The following is a 19758-nucleotide window of genomic DNA, read 5'->3' as shown; positions in this document are numbered from 1 at the left end:
AAAAAAGCGACCAACTTGGCTACGAAGCGTTATATTATATGTTGATATAAACGTAGCGACGAACTAAATAAAAATAACTTTTATTTTTTCTTGTGATTCGAACCAAGGATTTTGGATCGGAAGCTCACATTGCTAGTCGCTCGGCTACCGCTCCATGCTGTCGTTGCTGGCCTAAAAGTTATTTAGTTACGAAGCGTTATATTATATGTTGATATAAATAATTTTTGTGAGCGTGTAATTCTCAAAAGGTTTATTATTTAAAATCTATTGACTAGGTAGTGTGATATCTGTTCTTATCAGCTTAACATCTGATAGATCCTCCATCGGAGGACAACAAATGTTAAACTGATTTTTAGAAATGGGCGGAGTGTTTTAGGGGCTTGCTCTCCACCTCTGCCACGGGTTGGCGCGGTATTGCAGTACCGCCGAGATTTCGACCTTGAATAAATACAAGAAGAAATATACTAATATACATTTAGCTTTGGTGGGAAGAGACATAAATTTTTATATGAATACAAGTAGACGAAAATGGAAGAAATTTGTAAGTCTGTTTCTTCGGTCCGTTTGGGTATTTTTTTTGACAACATCGTAACCAAAGCATTTGTATCATATTTTATCTATCATAAGCCACTCGTGTCACTTGTTGAAATTGAAAACATTGAGGATGAATAAAATAAAATGAAGAAAATAAAATATGAACTTTAGAGCAATATTATAATGAACCTATAATTATCCCGCTCCTAATGCTGCTTTCGTCTTATTCTCTCTCAGTTTGTCTTACGGAAGGTTTCACTTCTATCCCGTCTAACCGTTAGACTGGTATTTTTTTTTTTTTTTCAATTTGATCGAGTCAAAAAGCCACTACGGAGAACGCGTTTTATATGGTCTATGGATAAGTTCGTGCGGTTTTACAACAGATGGCGTAACTTGATTATTATTCCATCGATCCACATTTCCAAACATTCATTGGAGAGCTACTGTCGTAAGGCACAAACGTCAGTATAAGTTTTTTATTTGAAGCGTAAACAACAATATTTTTACCACACTTGAAAATGTCGAATTTCGTGCCAAATAATGTGTTTTTGCGGGGAATTCTTTAATATGAAGAAAAAAGCAACCGAAAGTCATCGTATCTTGGTGGAAGTTTATGGTGAGCATGCTCTAGCTGAGCGAACGTGCCAGAAGTGGTTTGCACGCTTTAAAAGTGGTGATTTTGGCCGCGCCGCCAAAGTTCATGGATACCGAATTGGAGGAATTGCTCGATCAAGATCCGGCTCAAACGCAAGAAGAGGTTGCAAAAACTTTGGGAGTTGATCAATCAACCATTTCCAAACGTTTAAAAGCCATGGGAATGATCCGAAATTCAAATTTCGAAAAAAACCGCACGAACTTATTCATAGACCTATTAACAGCCGAAAGGAAGTAATGGAAAAATCGACGCTAGCATAAATGCGGTGCAATTGATGGAGAGTACTACTTTGAAGGCGATAACATCACTTTTCAGGAATAAACTTATTTTTTCTGAATATCAAGGTGGTATTGTAGTCGTGCTTGCTCCTGGTTCTCGGCAGTATAGTCGGAGAAATAAATCACCTGGGAGGTAGCTCAGTCTCAGGCAAGTGTCTGCAGTAATGATTCCTGCGGTTGCAGGTTCTACGTACCGGAATGACTGCAATTTTTCCCCGACCAAGGACTACCGCTGCGGTAAACTAGGCCTGACTACTGCTTTGCACCTCAGATGTGCTCAGAATCAATACATAACGTTATGAACGATGATGGGATAGTGAATTATCCAATTGAATGTTTTAACTAAATTTTAATAAAGTTGTGTGGAAAAGTTGAGAAACAGTCTCGTAGTAATATACAAATTTTCTTCGATTTGTTTTTCCTGCAGGGTATATATTACATTTCCAAATGCATTCACAGTTGGTGGGTGAAGCAAGTGTATTCTATCATATGAATTTTTTTAATCGAAGCAGTTGCGGTTGTTGTTGAAGTAACCACATGTTGAAGCCACATATAGGTAAATATATATGTAGCTACGTTCAATGTATACAGTTTAACCTCAACATAGCGAGGATAAAGGAATTTGAGAAATGCTTCGTTATATCTAAAGTTTCGGCATATTTATAGAATATCAAAAAATAGACACAATGAAAAATATAATTTAAAAAATATGTCGTTACAAGTATTTTTTAATAGTTTTTTTTAGTTTTGATTTCCAAATCAAACAAATACAGTTTTGATTTGCTATTATCAATCATTAAAAATTTTTACACCAATTTAAGCTTGACTGATAATGTGCCCTCAACGCACTATACTCCATTATATAGCGCCTTTTGACAACACCACTTTTCATATTCTTGATTGGCGCTATAATTTTCCTTAAATAATTGCATGTGGTCTCCATTGAAACAGGGCATTGCTCCTCTGTTCATTAGCGTCCGAGCAGTTTCGCCTTCTCACATTAGCTCACTGGAAGCTATCCACAGGGTATTTCAGTGAAACTCGCAAGTTGTGAGCTGCTTCCACCATAAGAATCGTGCTGCAGCTGCTTAGTGAATGGCGTTGAGAGATTTTCCCCATTTGTGTGAATTTCTACGCACTCTAACCGAAACATACATATTCAGAATTCTCTATGTCCGTAAGCTTTTCCTTACGGGACTTCAACCGTCAATATGAGTATATTCCGAACGTTTCCATGCGCAGAAATTCTATATCTATGTATTGCTTAAATGAAAAATTTCGAGGGGACTCAGAATATAATTTTGTTATACTAGATTTAGGAAAAAGAAATCCGTTATTTTCTCGGTAGATAACTGTAGTTAAAAGTTTAAAGTTTATGCTCGTTGTCAAAGTGACATTTCATACTAAAAAAAAGATTTTGCTTTTTTTTTGCTTCATTTAGTTGTGAGTTAAAAAAACGTTAACAATGGAAGCCAACTAAGAGAAAATTCAGTACATCTTACAGATTTTCTTTGATAAAGGCGAAAACGCAACTCAAACCGCTCATGATGTGTATGGTTCCGATACTGTAACAGCTAATTACGTGCAATTTTGGTTTCGTCGATTCCGTTCATGCATTTTAGATGTTAAAAAAATGTCGATGTCTATAAAATCACAGAAGTAATCGAAGTTGACCGGCATGTTAGTAGTTGTAGCATCGCCCAGGAGCTGTAGATCGACTATAAAACAGTTTTAAGTCATTTGTCCAAAAATTGTAAGCAAAAGTAATGGATTTCTTTAGCCCTAAACTAATATTTACATTCCTTTTATCAGCATTCGTTATATCGAGGTTTCGCTGTACATATGTACAAGTATTTACATCATATTTCATTTTACTTCTACGATTATTGCCACACTATGGCTGTAGAGCGCTTCAGTCAATATGCCACAATAGGCAATTATCGCTTCCAGCTTCCGCAACATTTTATTCAATTTTATTTTTCTCTACATATGTAATAGCTTACGTATCTTTGTACATACATATGCATAAGCATGCATATCTATACATAACTTTTCAGAGCGATGGCTTTAATGATTATTCTTATTGCATGTGTATCTACATATTTACAGATGTATGTAGGTATGTATTTAAATAAAAGTATCAACAAGAGTAGCCAGCAAACATAAAGCAAGCATACCGACACCAATGCATTTGAAACCTGCGCATGCGCAAATTGTACTTTTATATCAAAACTAACTCCCTTTGATTGCTGAATCCAACATATACTTATACATAATTAATACTCCTATATTAGCAGCAATCTCTCTGCGCAATGCATTTGCACCATTATAGAAGTATTGCATATATACATACATAGGAGTATATGGAGTTCATACATTGCGCAGATGGGCTACTGCCATCAATTATGGTTAATAATACAATTTCAATATGTATGAATGATTATTCATTGTGCAACAGTTACAAGTAAATTAAAAAAATAGGGCGACGTTTTTAGGACTCTGAATATTGTTGAGCAGGATTACTTAACTTTGCCCAAATCGTTGGGCCTCTCTATTATCATTGAGGTCAACGACCAAACGCACGACAGTCGGTTTTACGTTATCGGAACGACTCGGATTTGTATCCGTCCAAGGAGAGCATTCCCTATGGGAAATTTGTATCCTGCTACAACAGCAGAGATTAAAGGCAAGTGGTGTTACAGCTATTAAATAGAGTGGCCAGATTATTGGCGACTTGCTACACTTATTCAGATTGTAGAGTACATTGTTGTCTATTTTGGGTAAGCAAGTGTTTCACCAGCTAAGTTATACAGAACTGAGCTAAAACCTGTATGTACTCGTATAACGTCGCATTACTACAAGAATTTGAATTCTTCATGAAAAGAGATTAATATATATAATATAGCATAGTATCATTATCTAGAAGAGTCGACTAGGGCATATTACTTTGAATCTTTTTTATCACAGCACTTTGCTAAAGCCTTCTATTTGTTCCTGTAAACCAAAATGGTTATATGAACGCGCAATATGCAAAAACAACGAAAACCAAAAGCGTCATATTTTACGTTGTATACAATTAGTAGTACAAAGGTAAATTAGCAAAACAAATGGCTGAAGTGTGGCATGCCATGGAAAGGTCAATAGTGGAACAAATTAATGGAAAACCGTAGTGCAATCTTAAGTTGCAATTAGTAGTGCCGTACCTTAGTCATAACCATAACCAAAGCGACCAGCTGGTTATATTTGCCTTAGTAGAAAATTATCCGTGTTTTTTTTTTGACAAAATGCAAATGTAGTTTTTGTTGTTGTAGCAGCATAAACATTCCCCGTGCATATACGAGGAATGCTGCTGACAGTCCTTGGTCGGATATAAATCCGGGTCGTTCCGGTTACGTAGAACCGACTGTCGTGGGCATTTTTTCCCTTTGTCCTTCATTTTTTCCTATTTGTCTATAATTCTACTTCAATATCAGCTGTTTATGGTTACGTCATGAATAATCGGCAAATTCTATAATGTTGTGGTTATGGTTATGGTTACAGCTATGGCGTTATGACTACGGCACCACTAATTGGAGCCTTAGAATGTTAGCCGCAGATTTCGAAGACCGTGAAAGTAGATCAAGAAATGGTCCGAAGAGCTTTCTTAAAACTCAAAACTTAAAAAAATTTCAACAATTTGAAGAAAAAATGTATTACTATCGCATGCTAACGTTGACAAACTACTTTCTTTTGCTCTAACTCACGTTTCCCACTCAGTGGAATATTAGGATGCTTTTTTTTGGATTTTTTGTTGTTTTTTTAGCAAATGATTTAAATACTTTAAGTATCAATTTGAAAGTGTGCAAAAATTTCGATATATTAATTCAGAAAATTCAAATAAATTGTTAATCAAATTATACCAAGATAATGATCCCAAGCAAAAGTCTTACATATGCATAACTGTTCAAAGTGCTAGATAATCCTGCTGAAAGCCCAGATATCAAACTAATTGAAAATTTACGGTCGCATTTGAAAAAGTGTCAAAAATGTTCTAGAAACAAAAAAAGTAACTTGAAACTGCGCTTTAAAGGAGAATGGAAAAATGTTCCACAAATATGTATGTGACCTAAAAAAACTAATTTTCTCAATGCCCAGCAGTTTATAATCGGTAATAAATGTTACAGGCGGTCACACAAAAAATAGATACATACATATATATACTATATACATACACAATTGGCGCGTACACCCTTTTTTGGTGTTTGGCCGAGCTCCTCCTCCTATTTGTGGCTAATGACACCAAATGGTAACATAAAAATAGTCGTGTACACTATTTAATTTTTTAGTTTGATAGAATGTGAAAAGAATGTTGCGACAGCGCCGAATAAAACATATTTTTTTAATTGGTTTCTTTCGACTTTAACCACTTTAAATAAATATGTAGTTGTCTTACAAACAAATAAAATAAGTTTGTTTTGTTAAAAAAATAAATAAATAAATATGTGGATTACAATATTCCCTGTAAAATATTTTCAGATTAAAAGATTTATGAGGCAATTCAATTTAATTTCGAAGAACTCATAAATACAATTCGATCTCCCTATTGATAATTTCGTTGGTGTCTTCGCAGTCGAAAATTTTAGCTGGAAATATAATATTTACGTGCCTTGCATATGAATTTTACCGAATCTTTCATCCACAAAATTAGCGGCAGGTTTTGGACATAAAAACTGCGCAATTATTTCTAAAGTTGCATATTTTCATTTTCAGATAAATATATAATGGAAAATCATACACACAAATCGTAATGTAAACAAAACTGCTGATGATGAGTGTGAATTGACATGAAACAGGGCACCACCCTCAAAGCACAAAGGCAGCAAACAACAAAAAAAACACCTAAAAATAATAACAATAATACATAAAATCTTTATTGGCGCACATTCATAGATATGTATATGTACATATGTACAGCATGCATATAATCTTAATTTTATAAATACATATATGCGGCGGATCTTTTAATATATGCACAAACACACATCCATATCACTCCAACTAATCGTAAACATGACATTGTGCATTTTTGTCTGTTCGAATGAAGGAGCCAGCTTGTATGAGCAGCCACTCCATTTCCCACACTCGATTTATCTATCACTCACTCAGTTACTAGTAGCAGTGCATTTAGTGCTTTAAAAGGCATTCCACATGCTTTAGAAGATAGTAAAAAAGACTTACAGTAAGCTGGAATTGTGCAGCATTTGCACAATTTCGCCAATCTGGTGCAACTTCTCAGCCGGAATATTTAACCAGTGATTGAATGCCAAGGCCAGCTCTGAACGGAATTGTTTGCCAGGTATTTGTTGTATGTATGCAAAAGGCTGCAATAATATCTGCACGAAACAAAAGATTAAAAATACACGTAAGCGTAGGCGGATTAAGTTCACGCAATCGCATAAAATCGGTATAAAATATCCATAATTTGTGTGTATGAGGTCACAAGTAATAAATGAGTGCTGCTAAATTATCACCTCATCTTGTTCCTTTTGCGTTGACGGATCACGCGTTTTAGCGAGTATTGTACACAATTCTTCCATGTTAGCGTCGCCTGGCATTCAGACTGTTATAATTATTAATTTAACTCACAAGAACTTAACTGGCGCCACAAATATTTTAACTTCACACGACTGAACGACTTGTCTGCTTAGCACAGATTGCACATGGAAAGAAAAGAAGCCGAAGAAATATATGGCGAACAGCTGATTCCTTGGCAACCAATTGATTGTATTTACAACGTAAACAAACACAGTTTTAGAAGCACTGAATAGAAAGTGACACCAAACTACACAAAAGCAGGGCTGCCGTGAATTATAAAACTAAATATAATTATTCCTGATTTGTGGACTGTAAGTATTTCTTTAGATTAATATTGAAAACTGGGCTTTCGAGTTTATATTTTTAGTCAATATAATAATAAAATTAATAAAATAAAAATAATTAAATCGCTCTTCTATTATCAATATTGGCACCAAAACGTATCGATTAAATTTAATTTTCAATTACAGCAAAAATACTGCAGCTTTACAATCAACCCTCCACTGAACATCTCTGCATACGAACTTCGTGTTTATTTCAGGTGTATGGCAACACCAACTTTTCGCTAAATTACAGAACTTTAGCATTAAATTATTTAAAAACTATAAGGCTCCGGAGGGTGGGGTTTTCAATTTTGAGATGGGGATACACCCACCTATCCGCCTCCCTTTTAACCTTTTTTTCAAAGCGATAGACAGTGAATTAAATGTTTCCCTCGATTTCTACCCCAATTAGATTAATTTTGCCTATTGGCAAATTGTCGTTAATAACCATTAACTTTCTTTCCCAAAAACATATTTTCTAATCTGGCAGCACCCACATTTGCAACGTGTCAAACGATTTTGTTGTCAATTTTTGTTTTTATGTCAATTTCCTCCTAAGCAGAGCAGAATTTCACTTACTTTTCTGTAATATAAAATTTGTAAGGAATAATATTAAATAATAATACCCCATGGCTACGTCACAACCAGTGCAAACAAATTGGCATCCGAGCAAAAAGCATAGCGATGTTGAACGGTAAAGGCTTTAAATATTCGCACGTTAGTCCCTGATTAAAGAATTATTTTATTATTCTAGTTGGATTTGCATCTATCCTGCATATATAAATAGTAAAAAGACACGCCAGGAAGGACGGCGCCTACCAAAAGATGTTTGCGTTGAGAATCCAACTTATGCTGAAATACGTGATGTCTTATCGGTCACCAATTTGCGTGTCGGTGTGGAAAACAAGCAGTATTCGCGCGAGCGAAGCAGGGTAAACTCTTGGCAATGCACCTGATAGGCAATTTGCACCAACTCAACCATATACGTTTTGCTAATCATTTGCAGGAATTGCAGTTACGTGGTCGCATCCGCGTGCAAATGCGTAATGATGATGGAACAGCCTGCAATCCAGAGCTGAGCAACCGCGAGGATATAATGCGTTATATATCAATCAGAATACCACAACTAAAAACACGTCAAGGCAAAACTGGTGATCAGCAACAACATGTGCAAGCGCAACAGTCAGCCGGCGGTAAGAAGGGCAAAGGCAAGAGACGTTAAGAACTGGTCAGAAAATTAGTTTGCAAGTTCTATACAGTTTGATTGAGAATTGTGAAAATGCTTATTAAATGTTTAACGATAGCAAAAGCTATGTTTGTGGAAACTGTAGCACTAATACGTATGCAACTTTACGTTAATTTTGTTTTATTGTAATTTTTTTATGGTACCTTATTCAAATGGTAAATAAGAATACGCAAATGTATGCATTTGGTAAATTAAACTTGCGTTTTTTTTAAATGTGAAGTTTTTGTAGTGAGTTGAAATGTAAGATATAGATATGTACATACATATGTACATATAATACTTTGAATGTATGCACTGTGAGGCTGTTCAACGTGCTTTTTCCGAATCTGAACCGTATGGTTTATTATTTTTTATTTGTTTGTCGAAAATAGCTTTAAAAACGTGTGCTCATCAAGTACTCTTTAATATGCATATGCATGTACATATGTATGTATATATATATATGTATTTGTTCATATTTACGTTTACTGTATTTGGTGAGAAGCGCCACTTTTTTACCGCTCTAGTAACCTTGTGAGAATGGTGTAGTATAAAAAGAAAGGTGGCGGTTTCAACCTTTTTCGAAACCCATTGATCATAAAATGTTGTATATTAAATAGTTTACTTTCTTCAAATAAATTTGAGATTTTCGATTGCTCGAAAGTAAAAAAAAAATCCAAAAAGCAAATGTTCAGAAACCTTAAGCTACAAAATAATTTTTAAATTGTTTATTAGCTTCTTCGATATTACGAATTTTTTTGGATTTCACAAAATATGAAACTTCCCTCATACATTTGTAGAGAACTCTTAAAAATTATGTGATGGCATCATTTGAATGTCCACAATGAGCACAAGGAAAATACGCCAAACAGCCGATTTATGAACGCCTAATTATTAAGAACGTCGAGTTATCGATGTTGAAGGTGGTTCAACAACACTTTCGCTACAGCAGCATTATTCTTAATAGAACGTACCGTTTTATATCTGTCAGTCCTTTTTTTATCCACTGCAGAACCAGTTTCATGAAATTGTTAACCAACCTTTGAATTGTCGACTCAATCGGATGATTATTTTCGCCAAAAAATCACGAATTTTGCGATATGTTATTCTTAGAGATCGACCATTTTCATAATAGGTTAGGTTAGGTTGAAGTGATTGGCTTGCAGTCATACATATGTACACCTGTCGACACTGCCATAGCGGTACTATATGCAGTTCATTAATTATGTATGTGCTTTGAAATACTCCACCCGCATGGCTCCTGTTTCTATTACGAATTTAATGTCAACCCATCAAAGTGTGGTCGAACGATATTAGACGTTATACGTATACATTTCCATAATAAGTTCCAAGTTTTAACGTGTTTTTCTTTCGCGTAAAATTGTACATCTGTCTGCTTGGCAAGAGTCAAAGATGACATAAAAAAGTGCGTGTAGCGTAGTACACATAACAGAAGTTAAACTTTCAAGACAGACAAAGAAAAAGGGGGAGACGCGAGAGAGAATGACAGAGAGAGAGAGAGAGAAAGAATATATATCTAAATAAATTCACAACATTTGCAGAGAATACAAATAGACAAAATTTACAAAAAACAGAGAAGGGTCGACCGGTGTAGGTAAACGCCGGACACAAACCGTGGCAACAACGCGCACTACTCTGAGATTTTATCACCCGCACAAATGCAGCGATTCCAGGATCGCAGCAACGGCACAAATTACTGCAAGGCAATACCAATTAATCCAACGCCGGGATGGATAGTACTTTATTGTACGCACAAGCACTAGCCAGGAAACGGAAATAAGCGCCAAAAAGTAGGCACAAAAAAAAATTGTAAAAAAATGCGACCAAAAAACGCCCCCCAGGAGATATAACGACAAAAAGTAGGCACCAAAAATATATTTCCTACAAGTTTGCACCAACAAATAAGCGCCAAAAAGTAGGCAGTGTTATTTCTCAATAGAAATTAGCAACCACAAGAAAAAACTCAGGAAAAATAGTATAAGGTGTATCTAAGATTTATATAAGGTATATCTCTCTCTCTCCTTTTCCTTTACGTTATATCTTTTTTCTCTCGCGCGGAACGAAAATGCCCAAAACGTTGCATGGCCTTGAAATTTGACTCTCCATTCTCGCTCGTCCATCGACGGGTAAGAAGCTTTACTTCAAAAAGGGTTGCGTCTAGAAATTATTCACTACTGACATCTAGGCGTCACTTTTGAAAGGCCTTATATATTTATATACATCGTTATCTCCAAATTTTTAAATAAATGAACTTAACTGCTTACTGTTGTTTGTAAAAGATGGCTATTTAGACAAATTCCTTTCGACCTCAATTGCGATATGGCAGAATTGGTCTTGAAAATCCACTTTAATCTGGGTAGAATTGTGTTCTCTCACTTATTTCAATCTTATTTTATTGTTAAAAATAACGTTCATTGAAATAAGGCGATAGTACCGAAGTATAGTAGTCGTTCACAGTGTATACGGCAAATATGTATACATACATATGTACCTATGTAAGTGCATATTTAATTTTGTAAGTGTATTATTTATCTACTGCTGTTTAGCGATTTCGGCCCAAACAAATTCCAGCTATAGCCGGCCCTGGCATTTCGACAAGTACAGAAAGTACTCACACTTATAATTCAACATGTACTTCATCGGTGGCTACAAATTAAAGCAGCTTAAGTCGATTTGAGTAAAATTAAATTTGTTATTATTAACCTTTTCGAGGAACCTATTCGTACCTCATTTATCATTTTTTTCTACCCGGATACTTTGAACTACAATAGTACAAAAAAGTATGCCTCTCACAGGTCAATAATATAAATATAATAATAAACATTTATTACTTGCTTACTTATGTCGATTTAGGCTATTTTAACTTATTGGCTTAGCTATGTAGTACTCGAAACAGTTTGAAGTTGCTTGGTCGGCAGATTCTTCAACGTTCCATCGAGCCAAGCCAAAACAATATTCAAATCAGCATACTCAGTTCAGTACCAAGAAGCATTGAGAGACAGCAAAGTCAAACAAAAAAACAAAAAGCCAAAAAACCAAAATAATAATATTAAAATGAAAATTACGAAATGTATAAACATTGAGAACATATAACACTCGAAATATTACCAACATGCAATCGACCACAATAACATCAATTGTGAGTGCAATATAAAATCAATTAATTGCATTGCAGCAGCATTGAGTTGACAAAAAACCGTCAAGCGCATCGCAAACAATCGGGCAGTCTTCAGAAAATACATACATACTCGTACATACAAAAGTATACAAAGCAAATCGTTGTTTAATATGCCACCTGCCACAGTCGTATCCAATACCCACTTATGCTTGTACACAGTGGGTCTGCTACTTATTTGGATTATCGTGATAACAACAGCGGTGCCTTTTGAAAAGAAAGACCTATATACTGCGAAATTATGGGGCAAGAATCCAGCACAAGAGCAGCGTTTGGAAAACAGTTGTAAGGCACTTTGTGGAGAATGTGGTTGTATGGGTTTTTACTGCGGCGAAGAATGTCTCTGCGAGTACGATAAGTATAGCAATTTTCATGGAGGTTACCAAAAACGCAACAGTACAAAAACAAAACAAGCGTCAAATTACGAATGCATTGCATCAATGCAGCAAGTAGCACATACAGAAAGCCTACCTTTCGAAGTACTCATTCAAGGACCAAGCAGTGAACGATTCATCCGCACGGCTGCGCAATTCGAATTGGATACGGCGCGTGCAGCTGTCGCATTGACGGGTACGCCTAAGAAACGCACTACCATTTCCATTTATCGGCCGAATATGGCCACGCAAAGCAATACACAGTTGCAGGCTAACGAAAGTCCGCAAGCTATAAGTTTGGCTGCCGCTCGTCGTCGTCGTTCAACAGAGCCATTAGACTGGTTTACTGACTTTGCCAACACTTTAGTGCGTCCAGCGCCGTTGCGTAGGCGCGATGGCAGCAACAAGAAGCGCGAAACGCAGCGCAAGGAAGATAATGTGCCATCCGAAAAATCCAATTCGTGGTTTAGTGATCATCCCAATCGACTATTACGTCCGGCACCGATCTTTCGTAAACAAAAATCTTCGAAATCAGTTAATAAGGAAAGTGAAGAAAGCGAAGAAAATGAAACGAAACGCAATTCGCAAGAAATGTCAATGGCACCCGTTGGAGAAGTAATTAAAAATACTATACGGAATTTTGAGGAATCAGGATTAGGTGAAGGATTGCGTGCTGGACTACGTGATGGCACCGAACTGTTGCATAACACATTTCAAGGTACCAATTTAGAATTGTTCCCAAAGCGTTTTCGTAATGACTTTGCAGAGATGCTCGATGCGTGGTTGAAGAGTCAACAAGTTACCGAGGCTAGTATGGAGGTGCCCGTTGTACAACCGCATTCAGTGCAACCTGTTTTAATGCCCTGGTTCCGTCCAGTACGCTTTTTACAACGCGTACAACAAGCGCTCAACTGAGAGGAGAGGTTTGAGGAGTAGTTCAAAGGGAATCTAGATAGGACTGAGAATGTAACTGCAAATATGTACATGCGTAAATTTAGTATATTGTATATATTTTTTATTAATAAAAACTGAAAATATTATGTACACCTAAAATTACTATGGATACTTTCCAATATACACAAGTATTTTTTATTGTTACTATTTTTAATAATAATAAATAAATTTTTAACGAAGCTTGTAGTGAAGTTTTATTTCACTAAATTATACAAAATCTAAAAAAAAAGTTCGCAAATACAACTGCAACAAGCTGAAGCTAAATCTCATACATCAATTTTGTTTCTCGAAAATCTGGAGACAGCAGACTTCTGAGAGATAAGCCAATATTACGTCTGTTCATGAAGCAAATAATTTGTCACAATTTCGTACAATTGTAATTTGTTACAAATTATCAAGTTAGGTGTGCATGTATAGTATCCAAAAAACTTCCAAAGTAGGGGAAAGTGCGAGAGCAAAATGGCATTTCATTTTGAGAGGTATATAGTTGAAAGTTTATATTGGATACATTTTTACTTGTAAGAATTTGCAAGTGAGAAAAACAGCTGATCACAAAGTAAAAGTAAACACGAATTCAAATTTGTGAATTGCGTCAAAGTGCTAAATTTAAATAAAAATGGTGACTAAAGTGGAGAATGTAAGTAAGTATATTTTAAATAAAATTTATAAAGTTTATTTGAAGTCATATTTATTAAATGGGAATTAGCCAATGATATAGAGGTATGCGCTTCTGGACCACAGCTTCGAGTCACCTTCGCTGCCATTCTCGAAATATATGTTAAATCATTAAATAAAGGGAAAATATGAAGAAAGCTGTGATTGCCACAACAATACAGTTGCTGATGGAATGTTCTTCATTTGACAGCAATAATGAAATGGAATTTTTTTAATTTAATGCGTAATTTTTATACATTTTCCTGCCAGCAATTTAATCAGCTGTTCGTAAAACTTACTAGTTGTTACCGGTTTTGCGTTCATGCACTCGTTTTGATATTTTTCTTTTTGAGAGCGAGTTCTCGGAAATTAAGTTACCGCCAAGTTACTGTACATACTATATCATTTTTACAGGAACATATATGTATATATATATAATTGGCGCGTACACCCTTTTTGGGTGTTTGGCCGAGCTCCTCCTCCTATTTGTGGTGTGCGTCTTGATGTTGTTCCACAAATGGAGGGGCCTACTGTTTCAAGCCGACTCCGACCGGCGGATATTTTTTATGAGGAGCTTTTTCATGGCAGAAATACACTCGGAGGTTTGCCATTGACTGCCGAGGTGCGTAAATACCTATCTTTAAGCTGTAGAGGGTCTAACAAAAGTGATGCCCAGAGGTAGAAGTATAATTTTACACGATAGAACAATGCTTTAGAATTATTGAAACTTATTGTTATGAAAATAGTTGATCTTTAAGAACAACATATCGCATAAATAGTAATTTTTTTGCGGAAATAATCGTCCGATGAGTCGACAATTTAATGGGTTGTTGAAAAAATTTCTAGAATCTGGTTCTGTTGATTATAGAAAAAGTACTGACAATCCAAAAACTGGACTCTTTGTTGGGAATATTGCTGCTGTAGCGCAAAGTATTGCGCAACATCCTTCAACATCGATATCACGACGTCTTCAACAATTGGGCAATGATGAATCGACTGTTTAGGGGATTTTTTTTATTGAAAGGTGCTTTACATATTTGCAAGGTGTAAAAGGGTATAAAACACCAAGATGTCTTTAAAATATGATTGTTTGATGTTTCATTTACTATTGAAAATGACAAAGAAAAGAATGAAGGAATCGTACAAGCAAAATATTTTTGATGCCGATTTAAAAGACTTTGAATGCAACAATTTCTAAATATTTAACAGTTTGTGGCCAGAATTTCACATCAAACCTAATACTCGAAAAAATCGTGCAACACAGCTGTTGTGGTTGTCACTCAAACAACACCTTATTGTCGGAGAACAAACTCTTTCATCTGAGTACTTTTAAATGTTTGGTTAACCCTCTAGTTGTGTATTAGTAGTGTAGTTTGATAAAAACTTAAAGCCTCACTTCCTATCTGGGAGCAGGAAATTCGAAACTCCGAACAAAGTTAACACCTCTCCCATTCAGGAGGCAAAGAGCCTTGCCGCTGCAGTTTATATCTTCATATTATATTTTATAATTATGTATTTAAGCCGTTTTGTGCAGATGAGGTTGCTTTTTCCCGTCATTATCCACGGATGCCTAAAGTTGTATGCTCGGAGATCCTCTGTGGTACTGCTACTGTTTCCGTCGTTTTTGTTAAGTGTTTAGGGAACGATGCTGAAAAGACACCCCTTCTGAACACATATATCTTCTATCTATATATATAAATGTGAAAATCTGTCCCTATATTCGCTTAAAACTCGCGAACGGGCTCACCTATCCAAACCAAATTTTTAGGCTTTGTTTGGACTATTCAGTAGATGGTTTGTGTTTTAAAATTTTAAGAATCGGATACCAGGGTCTCGAGAAATAGGCCAAAACGTGAACCCGGGTAACCCTAGGATGTGTTTGTACAATATGGGTAGCAAATGGAAGCTGTTGGTGAATGCTTTAGTTCAGAGTATTTTTCATGCCGCTCCGTGACTAGGGTCCCGAGATAGAGACCAACACGTGGACCCTAGAATGTGTTTGTACAATATGGATAGCAATTGGAAGCTATTGGTGAATGCTTTAGTACAGAGTATTTCTCATGCCGCTCTGTGACTGGGGTCTCGAGATATAGGTCAAAACGTGGGCCCGGGTAACCTTCGGATGTGTATATACAATATGGGTATCAAATGGAAGCTGTTGGTGAATGCTTTAGTTCAGAGTATTTTTCATGCCGCTCCGTGACTAGGGTCCCGAGATAGAGACCAACACGTGGACCCTAGAATGTGTTTGTACAATATGGATATCAATTGGAAGCTGTTGGTGAATGCTTTAGTACAGAGTATTTCTCATGCCGCTCCGTGACTGGGGTCTCGAGATATAGGTCAAAACGTGGGCCCGGGTAACCTTTGGTTGTGGATGTGCAATATGGGCATCAAATGAAAGCTGTCGATAAGTGCTTTAACGTGGGGTAATTTTCATACCTATTGATGACTAGGGTCTCGAAATATATGCCAAAACGTGGACCCACCGTGTCTTTGCCCAGCGAAGCGGGTCGGGTTTGCTAGTACATTATATATCTATAACATATGTATGTAGGATATATGTATGTACATTAGACTATAGTGAAAAAAAATTCGCCATGCAACCCTGAGTCGAAAATGTTTTTGTAAGGCAATTTTTTTCTTACCGAACGGAGGTGATTTTTCGTCAAATCCTCGGCATTTTGGCCACGCCGCCTTCAGAGCGATATTTCAATGTTCTTGACGTGAGGGGATAATTTTTGTTTGTTCCAGAGTTCATTGGTTGCAAGTACTCACTTCCAGTATTTACCCACCATATTCAATTATAGGGTGTGATTAACGCAACGCTTTTACTCCTTTCTTTCAAAAACCATACTTTTAGAATGATTAACAAAGGTTTCACTCCCCTTGGCGCTTAGATGGATTTTCTTTTCGAAATAATCCAGCTACTTATGGAAGATTTGTTAATTCATTTGGTTGCTTCAATTGGTTCCGCTGTAGCGTTTCCTACCAATGCTATTTTCAATACATGTTGACAGTTTCTGTCAGTTAATCTTTCTACCAAATTGATCGGAAAATATATGCCTTCAACGGTTTAATTATTTCTGAGTTCTAGATTTCCATTTAACATCGACGTCTCAGAACACCAAAACAAACAAAAAAGAGCACTAAGATTTCAATATTTCACAATGTTGTTCGAAAGTTAGGAAATTACGAAATATCAATCATGTACGATGGCAATGTCAGTGTCAAAATAAAATGGTTCCAAATCATCTTCCCCTGAAAAGTCTGAATCATAAAATTCCAGTACATTAGTGAAATTTGGCTCCACCTAATCCAAATTCTGGCTTAACAGCTAAGCGGCTCCAGTTTCAGAGTGGCCAGAGAGTAATGATTGTTGTTCCAAGAGATCAAGGCTATTTTCGGCTCAGCGGCCGAATTATTGGAGCGAACACAATCCACAAGTGTTCGACCAAGCGTTAATGCATCCTTAAAAATTGACCGTTTGGTGCGCTTTATTTCTTTCGAAATGAAGAAGGGCATACCGCAGCTGCCTCAATTATTTTCATTGGGGTTACGTCAAGCTGGTAGCGTTTCTTAATAACAAAGGTGCTTTTAAAATGTTCTTGCGATGGCAAAAGTACTCGATGTTAACGGATTTTCGTACTCCCAAGGTTCTGGTGAATTTAATAAAAAAAATGCTTTTATACAGGTTCGTTAATTCGAAATTAGGAACCTCGACGATACAAAGAGCCGTCAGCAGCGGCACCCTTCAAGGCAGCATACTGTCTCCACTCATTTGTGTTCTGACAATGAATAAATTGCTGAACAACCTTGAAGAGAGGAGTACCATGCGCTATCGCATATGTTCAGCGAAAGTCTCGCCACCTAAGCTTAATATTAGATTAGGAAATTAAATGTAGAAATGAAGAAAGCGTCAATAGCACTTTACTCATGCCAGAAAATCACAGGATGTACTTGAGGTTTATTTCCGAAAATAGTAAGTACTCTGATTGTACTCAGCAAAGGCATGTGCTGTTGTACTATAGGGAATATAAGTATGGTGGCTGGCATTTGATAAAAATATTATTGTGAACAGATTGGATCGCATTCAAAGAGCAGCAAGCTTATGTGTAAGTGGAGCTATTAGACTCACTCCCACAGAAGTACTAAACGTAGTTTTATACTTATTTCCATTGGCTTATATGGTAAGCAACTAGTTACGAAGTCAGCATCGAGGCTCAGGGAACTTGCCGTTCCAAAAACATTCAATAAAAGTCATTCGACTATAATAGAAAAATTTCCCACTATTCCAGCTTATATAGATTTTTGTAACAGTCTAGGGATTCATTCTAATAAATAATTCAGCACAATGACCTTCAGAAGAGAACTTGGACAGTAGTACGGTAGATAACGAAAAAAGGGTAAATATATTTACTGACTGATCTAAGCTTGATGAACAGGTTGGTATTGGAGTTTACTCTGCAAAGCTAAACATCAGTGCATGCTTTCGCTTGCCTAATCACCGTAGTGTCTTTCAGGCAAAAGTTATCGCCATAAAGAGGGCTTATTGCTCTTAATGAAGAGACCCCTAACTATAAGGGAATTATAAAACTACACAGATAGTCATGCAGCTCTGAAATCGTTAGAGTCTGTGGCACTCGTGAAAAACGGTAGTCAATGTCACAAATTAGTATGCGAAGTATCGGAATATTTTGAAATAAACCTGATCTGGGCGACAGGTCAAAGAAATATAGAAGGTAATTATAAAGCAGATGAGCTTGCAAGAAAACATTCACCCAGATAATGCAGTAATACCGGTTCCCTTAGCTACGTGCAAAGTATTAATAGATAAACACTCTATCAATGCTGCTAATGTCCATTGGAGGCAATCACCTTTTTGCCCAATAAGTAGGCAAGCTTGGCCAGAATGGAACCACGGCCGCACAAAATCGCTATTAAATCTCAGGAGACTGTCTAATGCAAAATGGAGGTACCCCATAATGACTATTTTCGAAGCAGTCAAGAAATTGAAGAGGAAAAAACGGTGGAACACCTTCTGTGTATATGAATTGCTCTATACAGTAAAAGAATATTAAAAGGTTATTAACAGGTAAAAGGATTTTAACAGATTGGTTCAGTGAAGACTCGGGAGTGTACAGGAAGAGCTCCAGTGCTCGATATACGAGCAGATGAACTTAAGCGACTGTATCACTCACGTGGGCACAAAGCAACATCTGAAAATAAAATAACCGAGCGCGAACGTACGACAGCAAAGTGGCAAATAGACGGGATCACTCCTTTAAAGGACGATGGACGTATAAGTTAATCCCCAAACTAGATGAATGGATAAGCAGAAAGCACGGCGAAACGGATTACTATCTAACGCAAATCCTCAGTGGACATGGTGGCTTTCTTGCGTACCTCTACCGTTTTAAACTAGCAGATAATTCGACCTGCCCAGAGTGTCACAGCGAAGATAAGAGTGCAGAAGACGTGACTTTTCACTACGCCAGATTTTATGAAGAGCGTTTCGAGCTCGCAAAAGTCCTCGGCGTCGTCCCCACACCAGAAAACCTTTTAACGCAAATGCTGAACTCCAAAGAGAAATGGGAAGCTGTAAAACAGTTTACAGCAAGGATATTAATAAAGCCGCGAAACTTAGAATGGAAGCGCAAAGCGGAAGCAAAACGAATGCGACCGATATAGAACACCCAAGAGATGCCTAGATCCGTCACCCAAAGAAGCCATTTTAAAACAGATCTCCTGTGGGGATGACTGTATTCACGAACAGACGAAAAGCACGAGCGCGTGAGGTAAAGCCTCAAGACGAACCCAAGCAGACGACAAGTCGATATCGAGTAACGATATTGCAATTTTCCGATGCCCCATTGGTGGCAAACCAATGGATGCTATGAATAGCGTATAACCCCAATACACAATTAAGAGAGGTACCTGCATCCACCTGGTGGCATAAACACGGCTCCACTTTGATGAAATTGTTTCTAG

The 19758-nt window shown here is 36.7% G+C and overlaps 3 protein-coding genes and 1 non-coding gene across 5 annotated transcripts in view; 3 read left to right on the top strand and 1 right to left on the bottom strand.

The window, feature by feature from the left end:
• The window catches only part of LOC129241813 (terpene synthase-like), a 29688-nt gene extending 22543 nt beyond the window's left edge, over nt 1-7145 (bottom strand). For both annotated transcript variants that reach the window (XM_054878330.1, XM_054878328.1), the window contains exons 1-2: nt 6978-7145; nt 6685-6839 (exon numbers count right to left, since the gene is read on the bottom strand). In XM_054878330.1, coding sequence (XP_054734305.1) covers nt 6685-6839; nt 6978-7061 — 239 coding nt within the window. In that variant the 5' untranslated portion in view covers nt 7062-7145. The remainder of the gene's footprint in view (nt 1-6684; nt 6840-6977) is intronic.
• LOC129243155 (U2 spliceosomal RNA) lies at nt 253-447 on the top strand. The gene has a single exon (XR_008582248.1). It is a non-coding gene; the product is annotated as a U2 spliceosomal RNA (small nuclear RNA).
• A 746-nt stretch (nt 7146-7891) lies between the features above and the next one.
• On the top strand, nt 7892-8806 carry LOC129241253 (signal recognition particle 19 kDa protein-like). Its single transcript, XM_054877490.1, has 3 exons — nt 7892-8058; nt 8119-8296; nt 8371-8806. Exons 1-3 carry the CDS (start codon nt 7994-7996, stop codon nt 8584-8586), a joined length of 459 nt encoding a protein of 152 aa, XP_054733465.1. The 5' UTR covers nt 7892-7993; the 3' UTR covers nt 8587-8806.
• Nucleotides 8807-11650: 2844 nt separating this feature from the next.
• Nucleotides 11651-13292, top strand: LOC129242742 (uncharacterized). The gene has a single exon (XM_054879547.1). It carries the CDS (start codon nt 11899-11901, stop codon nt 13072-13074), a length of 1176 nt encoding a protein of 391 aa, XP_054735522.1. The 5' UTR covers nt 11651-11898; the 3' UTR covers nt 13075-13292.
• The last annotated feature ends 6466 nt before the right edge of the window (nt 13293-19758 follow it).

The sequence above is a fragment of the Anastrepha obliqua genome, chromosome 3 (assembly GCF_027943255.1).
Source record: "Anastrepha obliqua isolate idAnaObli1 chromosome 3, idAnaObli1_1.0, whole genome shotgun sequence".
In the NCBI taxonomy this organism is placed as follows: Eukaryota; Metazoa; Arthropoda; class Insecta; order Diptera; family Tephritidae; genus Anastrepha; species Anastrepha obliqua.
Note: the sequence above shows the minus strand (reverse complement) of the source record. Positions and strands in the feature narration are given on the sequence as shown.